The 9,733-nt window shown below is 40.9% G+C and overlaps 1 protein-coding gene across 1 annotated transcript in view; it reads left to right on the top strand.

The window, feature by feature from the left end:
- The first annotated feature begins 5,254 nt into the window (after positions 1-5,254).
- Positions 5,255-9,733, top strand: part of jam3b (junctional adhesion molecule 3b) — a 46,944-nt gene continuing 42,465 nt past the window's right edge. Inside the window, exon 1 of the mRNA XM_083764181.1 lies at positions 5,255-5,394. Within this exon, the coding sequence (XP_083620307.1) occupies positions 5,346-5,394 (49 nt within the window). The 5' untranslated portion in view covers positions 5,255-5,345. The remainder of the gene's footprint in view (positions 5,395-9,733) is intronic.

Here is a 9,733-nt window from a genome sequence, read left to right as displayed (position 1 = left end):
CGACTAAATAGTTCTGAATAATGTAATATATACCAGCACATGATTTAATGTTCCTGTAAGTGAGCAAGGTCTCAAGGGGGGATAGTTCTATGAAAGATTCACATTTTCACATCTGGAGCTCCTCGTCAGACTGACTCTCAAGCAGGTTTTAAAGGCCATCCATCAGTTTATGCTTGGTTAATCAATGTAGCTGTGTGTGTGTGTGTGTGTGTGTGTGTGTGTGTGTGTGTGTGTGTGTGTGTGTGTGTGTGTGTGTGTGTGTGTGCTGATACTGGGTGAAAAAATGGGTTGCAAAAAAAAGGAATGTATCTACTCATTTATGTAGCCTATACTTACTTCAGTATAGTCTGAAAAGCCATTACAATGCTGACAAGTGTGCATAGATAAGATTTTGCCTATATATCTCAAGTCTATATACTTATTAGTCATCGTTGTTGTGGATTTAATTGTCTATTATTATTATTTATTTTATTTATTTATTTCTTTAAAAAAAAAGTTCACAATTTTTTTCACACAGTATCAATTATCTATTGTAATCCTGAGCACTACACACCTCTGCCAACCTGGGGGGGCAGCGGACTGACCTCATGCTTCCTTCTATGCATGTCCAAGCCGCTTCTTTTCACCTGACAGGGGAGAGTTTCACCGGCCGGACGTAGCGCGTGGAAGGAACACGTTATTCTTTCCCAGTTCCTTCCCCCTCCATCAGGCGCCCTGGCTGGCCAAGGGGTAGGTAGTTTTTAGAGACCAGGATTACTGCATGTTTTTGTGAGGGAACCTACCCTAGGGGACACGGGGAGAACATGCAAACTCCACACAGAAAGGCCCTTTCGCCAACCCCGCCTCGGGTATGGGCACTGATGACGTGGAGGAGGGAACACGTCCCCACCGCCCACAGCGTCCCCAGCGGGAATCGAACCCAGGACCTTCTAGCTGTTTATTGTATTATTTATTGTATTATTATTATTATTATTATTATTATTATTATTATGCAAGGAATCCCGGCCTTTATTGCAAATAGTTTACTTGAGGTGAACTGAATGTTTGTGATTGATGTGAATAGCATGGCATGGTATAGAGCGTCGCAGACCCTCCCCCTTTCAGAACGACGAGTGGCCCAGGAAATCCCATAGGACTTTCTTTAAGTATTTATTTAAAGATGGAGTGCCACAATTTTTGTATTTTTCCAGCTTTTCATGTGTCTATGGGGTGACAGTACTTCATTAGACACCCTGGAGTCGTTTTTATGTGCAATGGTGTAATAACTTTGTATTTAGGGTTTCTTCCTGGAGGCTGAACACTTGACGGTCAAACGGGCCAATGAAGTAAACACGGATAGTGTGACGTAAAAAAATTGCACGCACACACGCACCTCCCCCTCTATATATTTTTTTAAATACGTCAACCTCTGTGGGCGGAGCTGCCTGCCACATACACACGTGTGATTTGTGAACTGAACGGCGCAGCCAGTTTGCTGCTGTGCCTAACTGTGTGGTAGATTTTCAAACAGTCATTTCACACATTACCAGTTCACAGCAGAGCAGACTGTTTTCCGTTAGATTGGAAGCAAGTAAATGTTCACGTCGGGTCCTCAAGGATAATCAAGGAAACCACAACAAACCTTATAGCCTACCTGCTCTGCTGTATAGTTGCTCTTGTTGTTCTCAAGGAGTAGGTTGTTTCTTTTATAATCACAGTGGTCGGGCTTTGATACAGAGTGTAGTGTCACAGTGCATGTGCATTCTTGTTGGCTGTTGTAGTCAATATGTAGGTCCTATACTTATACGAGGCTGTAAAGTCAAGAATTAGAATCTGTTGTTGTGTCGCGCTGGAAGTCATGTTGCCATGTCTGGCATTACAAGCGACTTGGGCTTGTTTTCATATAAGTAACTTTCAGGGGAGATGTGGTTGACTTGACCAATGGTTCATGTGAAGGACCCTCAAATTAATATGTTGTTAAAAGGATTGGTGTTGTTGAAACGTTTTCATAAATATTTAAAGGTATATTCAGTGATTTCACTTAATTCAAATATCACTTATTTTTTTGTTTTGTTGTGATAATCCACCCTACTATAGAGTGTGTTGGCCATATAAGGAGTTCCTCCCTGTCCCCAGTTAACCCCTGGGGGTCAAAAAACCTTAGGTTTAGTTTTTGACTCTCTATCCTGATTGGACGAAAGGCTGGGTCCCACAGCCAAAAACGAAACCTAAGGTTTTTTGAGTGAAATCACTGAATATACCTTTAAGGCAATATCTGTGACTTATTTTTGTGGACTTGGCCGCTTGTTTCTTTAAATCTGGCGACTTTTGCTGAAACTCAATGCAGTCAGAAGGAACATTCATGTTGTAAATTGAGTTTGATCAGAGCAAGAGTGGAGAGTCTTCTGTCTAGAGCATCATGTGCCTAGGGCAGTGCAAGTGTTTTGGACAGTTTTAATGCCAGGGTGCTTAGCTGGAGGAAATCAATAGCCTACAATATATTGGCAAATTAACAAAATTATTCATGCTAAATGATCTATCATATTCTGCTGTTAAACTATGATTTAATTGGATGATGAGCTGAGCTGATTGTGACAATAGGGTCAATATAATTGGAGGAAATAAATAAATGATTATAAAAAATCAGAAAAAACAGATCTGATATGGTATGGATGCGTGGATTATATGCCTATGCATGGATGGTGGCAGTATAAGTGCATAATGGTGCTTATACGATATCTCAGAAATATGGGAAGTGTTCACTTCTAACATTCACAAAAACATGAGTTCTTGTTACATTACAGACACCAATTTGTCATTTTGTAAACAAAAGGGCAGAGCCATGGGCTGTCCTTTTATAAGGAGGGGGAGGGACTAGGACAAGTGGGTGGTCTTAAAGGAGGAGGCGGAGGGACTGGATTAGGTGGGTGGTGCTACGGTTAAACTCACGCATACCTAATGAACTGGTGGGTGTGTCAACATAAAACCATCATTTTAACAAATACTGTACACTTTTTTGAAAAAAGTATACCTCATATACACCTAAATACACCTGATGATCATGTGTGACAGAGGGAAATTTCCCCGGCCGGACGTAGCGCGTGGAAGGGACACGTTATTCCGACCAGTTCCTTTCCCCTCCATCAGGCGCCCCGGCTGGCCAGGGGGAGGTAGTTTTAGAGACCAGGATTACGGCATGTTTTTGTGAGGGTATCTACCCTAGGGGACACGGGGAGAACATGCAAACTCCACACAGAAAGGCCCCATCGCCAACCCCGCCTCGGGTATGGGCACTGATGACGTGGAGGAGGGAACACGTCCCCAGCGCCCACAGCGTCCCCAGCGGGAATCGAACCCAGGACCTTCTAGCTGTGAGGCGACAGCACTACCAACTGTGCCACCGTGTCCCTTGGAATGCATTGCTATACAGAAAACCTAGTTACAGACAGAAAACCTAGTTTTTGTCTTAGTTTGGAGACAAGATCAACAATATGACATTTAAAGGTATATTCAGTGATTTCACTTAATTCAAATATCACTTATTTTTTTGTTTTGTTGTGATAATCCTCCCTACTATAGAGTGTGCTGGCCATATAAGGAGTTCCTCCCTGTCCCCAGTTAACCCCTGGGGGTCAAAAAACCTTAGGTTTCGTTTTTGACTCTCTATCCTGATTGGACGAAAGGCTGGGTCCCACAGCCAAAAACGAAACCTAAGGTTTTTTGAGTGAAATCACTGAATATACCTTTAAAAGAAAGTTTATCGCTTGGGAAAAGCAGTATGAAAAGGAATAGGAGGTTTTCAGTAGGCATAAAGTTAATTCTTTAATTTTGATATTGCAAAACAATGTTTGCCTATACACCGGATAAAAATAAGAAACAATTTAAATGAAGGAAAATAAAGAATGTATTAATGCTAAGACATCTTTGTTTGTTTTCACCACCAATGTTGCTGGCTTACTGGTATTGATTTGCTTTTGAGAAATTAGCAAACAATAAAATGCAATATTGAAAGACCAAAAAAATCACAAATAATTAAAGTTTGCTTTATTAAAGGAACACTTCACCACTTTTCAACCTATCTTCATATAATAGGTCCTCACTAATAATCATGAAAAAATTGTGCAATTTTATTCTACTCGGTCTGTGTCTCACAGGAGGGCTGTGGGCAGTTCAGAAACCGTCTTCCAGTGACATCATCGATGGGGAATACAAGCTAATAAAAACTGCAGGCTTTCTAGTCCTGAAATGTTGCAATGCAAAAATGGAAGCCATCGTTCTCACGATAATGAAAATCTAAATATTTTTGTAAAAAAATCTTGCTTAAAAAAAAAAATCTGCCTAATGATGATGTCACTGGAAGAAGGTTTCTTCTAAACTGCCCACAGCCGTCCTATATGAGACACAGTCTGAGTAGGAAAAAATCGTGCCATTTTTTCATGATTATTAGTGAGGACCTATTATATGAAGATAGGTTGAAAAGTGGTGAAGTGGTCCTTTAAGGCAAAACATATAAGGCAAAGATTTTGCGGCTCCAGATAAAGAGAGACAGATAGAGACCTTGGGGGAGGGGGGGTGGGGGTGGGCGGGTTAAGCAAATAATTAACCACCTTCAACCTGGCATCCCTATTTTGGGCATGCCGTGCCATATGTTGTGACAGTTGTGGGCTTGTGAGACACCATCATACGACAGATAGTATCAATACATAGGGCTTGGCTTGATTGATTGAATTGCATCATTATTGAGGACTTGGCATATGGTGAGAAAGGCTGGACTTGCTTCGGCTGTGAAGCCTGCAGTGATTTATGGCTGGGAAATCAAATCACGAAAGCCTTGGCGTGATATCCCCCGGTCACTATTTTGATCAGACACAAATATAGGCTCCACATTTTCCACTCTGTCACCAGCAAAAATAGGGAAATTCTATACAAAATAATACCAAAAATAAAGAGTGAATGAGAAAATAGGGGATATGGGTAGCCTAATTGTGATTAATTAAATTATAATTTGCATCTCTGAATTCTAGTGAAGCCTGCACGATAATACTTATATAAGGCTGAACACCGGTCGGTTTTAATCTGAGCCATGCAGTTAATTCTCTACCATAAGGCCACAGTTGTAAACGCCTCCTATACATCTTGTCAACTATAAATTACTGTCTGTGTGAATGATGCTTTCGGTAGCTATGGAAACCCAATATAATAGGACCCCCTCCCTTTCCCAGCGTGCCTCTCTCTCTCTCTCTCTCTCTCTCTGTCTCTCTCTCTCCTCTCCTCTCCTCCATCCACTCCAAAGCGTTTAGATTACTTTGCGCATGCACAGCCAGCCAAACAGAACATTGCATCGACTGACTCACTGAGACTCTAAGATGGCGATAACACGTCTGGCTTGCATTCTGATTCTGCTCTCAACTCACTGTAAGTAAACTGCGTGTGGATGGATTGTTACTTTTATTTCCCCTCTTCTTCGACGTCGCGGTGTCCTTTGGATCTTTGCCGTTTGAGCCATATGGCCGGTGAAATATAACCTATTCTGTTACAGAGAAGTGATCTTCTGTCTGTCTGACCCAACTATAAACTCCAGCCAGACTGTCAGCGTTGTACACACACACACACACACACACACACACACACACATCTCTCTGGACTGGAAGTTTTTAGTTTAAAAAAAAAAAAAACTCATTTATACTTTAATGATTAATTCAGAATAACTGACTCCATTAAATGCCGTTCTTGGTGGTTTGTTGATTGACAAAGGCGCGCATAAAAAAGCCCTATAATCCTATTGTTTCGCAAATCCATCGCATGCCGGACAGCGCATCGCTCGTTTAACGTAGCCTAGCTACGGTTAAGAATCCCTGCTCGTAAGTCGTAAAATAAACAACTACGTTGTATAGAAACATACAGTATATATTTCATACAACCGTCCTCTTTAGTAACATGTTAACATTGGGAGCTCTTTAGTTTGTTACATCTGAGGGCACATTTCGACTGTGTGTGTGTGTAGAAGTTTCTCGATTATATGTCTGGCCACTTTCAAAAGTTTTTACTCGCTGTACTTCGAGGGGTGAGTTTTATGTACATTCAATTCATTAGTTCAACCATTAATACAACTTCGCCGTTGAAGTGATTATAGCACTCTTGCTATAACGGTCCGTTCTCATGGTAGCCTGCATGGTGTGAGTGAGTTGCGCTGAAATTTGTCATACTGTATACGAGATAACGGTTTTTCCTATGTGAGCCGGGAATAAAAAGCGTCCGCGCTGCGGGAGGAGCCAATGCAAACAGACAGTCTACTGCTGCGTCCCCCTATTTGACTCGTTTACTTTAAACGAACGACGAGAGCATACAATATACCTCTTTTAGATGGTATAGGCCTACAACAACAGTGCGTATAATTGAGTGTTTAGGCCTATATATTATATATACCGGTTCGGTTCTGTACATTTTGTTTAAGCGAGCTGCCTGCTTCCATCCATGTTTGACTCTCGGGAACACATTAGAAATGTCAACTGTTGCATCATATTGCATTGAGGACGGTGCATTTTTGCTTATACTTTTGTCTATTCTGAATAAGAGATCATTTTGAAAATGAATAGGACAGAAAGTTAACCTATTAAAAAAAAAGGAATTAGCGTATAGGCCTACATTGTATTTTATTGAAATAATCAGCTATAGTAGGCCTATAGCTACAAATCCTATACATGGTCATCAATAATACTTGTATTCATGAATAGAAAATGGCAGAACCCTATATATGACATTGAATGGAACTAAAAGACAAGCTGTAAACAGCAGGACAGCTGCCTACAACTTCAGTGATCTTTTAAACAGATTGGCTTACATTATTTGTGATGCTTTTCAGTCAGTCAGTATATATATTGTTGACGATCTGTTGCTTAAATCAATCTGTAAGAGCGGGTCAACATGCTGACAGAAACCATTTACATGTTCGGGGGGGGGGGGGGGGGGGGTTTACTTGTCTAAGGTTTTAAGATATATTCTTTTGGTCTTGTCTGGACATGGGTTTAGCCATGCCGTCAGCTGGCTTGCAGTCAGCACCTCCTGTCTTTAGAAGCAGGCCAAATCTGGTTATATCACAGCTGAAATAACACAATCTGACCTGGCCAATGTTGATTAAGCTGATGTATACTATAGAATTAGCTATATGGTTGTCTTAATCTTCATGGCGTGGCGTTACAATACATCCATCATCAATGTGTCATGATTTTCCTGTATAGCGGTCAAATTCATGTGTGGCTTCTGTATTATGTGTTTGAGAGAGAGAGAGAGGCTATTGCTATATGACCTGTCCTGTAAACATGCATTCATTTCAATGTCAAAGTATAGCACAAATAGTGCTATGGCTTTTATGGTTAAGTGTGTGCAGTGATTGTGCGTTTTTTATTTATTTTTACAGCAGACCTTTCAGTCAGAGTCAGATCTAAGTGGGAACATTTTCCATTGTTGGCTTTTACCTGAACTGTTTTACTTTAATATGCCAAAGAACTGCATGATGGTACATCTGCCAGGAAGCCGCTGCCAAAGAGCAGAGCCAAGATATGTAGGAGCCTGGATGCTGCTCAGAGTGGATTAGCTCTGAGCTAATATAAACTTTAAGATCGTCACTTGGATTCTTTTCTTCCTTCTTCACGAAGCACCTGCTGTGCTCACTGTCTGCTCATCCATATGAGCCCCATGATCTGTTGCCTTTTGCTCCCGTGATTTATTGCCTTTATGTATCCTTGGATCAATTTCAATGAATATACAAAACATTTAAGAATAGTCAGGACCTGTAAAACAATTGTATTTCTTTTAGATAACAAATGCAATAGCCTACTGCCTATTATAATATTGTACTTTAAGCAAAATTGCACTTTGGTTAAGGTTTAGGTTACCTTGCCATGACAGTTTTTGGTTAGACCAGTCATTAGTCCTACAACTACAATCTATCTCAAACCCTCACCCTAACCCTAACCTCCCACGGGGCAGCACACCTAAACCTAACCTTAATCCATGTCTAACCAATGACTCGTCTAAACTAAGTATGCACCCCGGTGAGATATCATCAATGATTGTTCTGTTGATTTGAAATGTATATCCCAAAATAGTCTCAAAAGTCATCAAAGTCACTCTTTTAGCACATAAACGAACGCATACATTCTGACATGTAAAACATTCGAAAACTGCCTCAGCCGCATATTGTTTATTTATTTTTTATTTAATAGAAAATTCAATTTCCTGTTTATTTTGAGATAGGAAGACGATCTGGACTGGATATTTCGGAGAAAACCTTGGCCAACTGACTCATTTTGTGACTCAACCTTTTCACAATTTTCACTTTAATTGCAGCTGAGAATAAACCAATTTGAGCCCTTTGGGTACAAGATAGAGTCTCTTTATCTGAACAGATAAGATCGTGGATAAAGCTGTCCACTGGTGCTGTTGTGTCGCCTCCCCTATTCTCTCACTCCCGATAACAGGGAAGCTTTGGACATACAACCATTTGTCGAACCACATTAACACTTATAGCGCCCCTATTCTGGGCATGTCAGAATAGAGCAACAACATTTGGTGAAAACAGGTGAACATTCAGCAAACAGGCATATGGCATAAATAGCAGACCTATACAAAAAAGACCTGTGAGTTTGTAGATCGGCAAATCTCCGCTGTTTTGGAGTGTATGGGTTTTAAGTTCACTCATAAGCCAAGTTGGTTGAGGCGGTTCATTCATGCTTTGGCATGTGTGGTATAGCCAGTGTTGTTTTCGTCGACTAAAACTATGATGAAAAATGTTCGTCGACTTTTTTCACTGGTGAAAACTAAATGGAAACTAAATGAAAACTAAGCTATGGTGACTAAAACTAAGACTAAATATAGTGACAATTTCGTCAACAAATAAAAACTAGACTGAAATGTTAGGAAGGAACTAGTGGACAAGAGATCCAGTATAAGTCATTTTACACTTGGTTGTATTCTGAAAATAGCAGATCTACAAGCACACAACACGTCGCAACAATTGCTGACAAAAACAACACTGGGTATAGCTGGTTGGCATGGTGGGAGTTGGTGTAGCCCCCCGCATGCGAGGAGAAGTGCTGATAGTTCCTCCCACAGGAGGTGCATGTTGTCAGATGTTTCCCTACCCACCCCGAAGCTTGTGAGCAAATGTTTGGAGCCCTCTCTGAATGGCATGCCTGGCCCCTGTGGGCTAAGTCACATACAGTCTGACATTTTACTGGAGAGACAGTATAAATGGCATGCAGTGTAACTCACAGGGAGAATGAATGCGCAGAAAAGCAGTCACTTCCTGCCAAGTATAGTTGTTTTGTCACCGTTTTGGATGTATCTTAATTAGGCCTGAGTGAGACACATATAAGCCACGTAAGCCCTACAGTGTATATATACTTAGTTGACCGGGATATACTTTGTCCACCACCTCCTTCCCCTGCAAATAATTATCTCCAAATGGCAGATCACAATGTGTTGCGTTTGCAACCTGCTTGAAGATCTGCTGTTCACCAAATGTCCGTCTATAAAGGAACGCCCAGGGTGGTGTTGTCTATAGCCTCAAACGGATACTAGAAGAAAAGAGTTTGGCCTGAGTTATGTACATTTGTCATGGATGCTGCTGGTCGATGCTAATCTGTTCATAAGCAATTGTATAGTGCTCAAATCTGATCAGAAGATGATTAGTATATACGCCTTAGGAATAGGATCACCTAGATGGATATCTGTAGGAAAACAGTTTTTTCCA

This window comes from Protomyctophum parallelum (assembly GCF_964188405.1).
Source record: "Protomyctophum parallelum genome assembly, chromosome: 1".
NCBI classification, from domain to species: domain Eukaryota; kingdom Metazoa; phylum Chordata; class Actinopteri; order Myctophiformes; family Myctophidae; genus Protomyctophum; species Protomyctophum parallelum.
The sequence above is the reverse complement of the archived record's forward strand: the minus strand, read 5'-3'. Positions and strand labels throughout refer to the sequence as shown.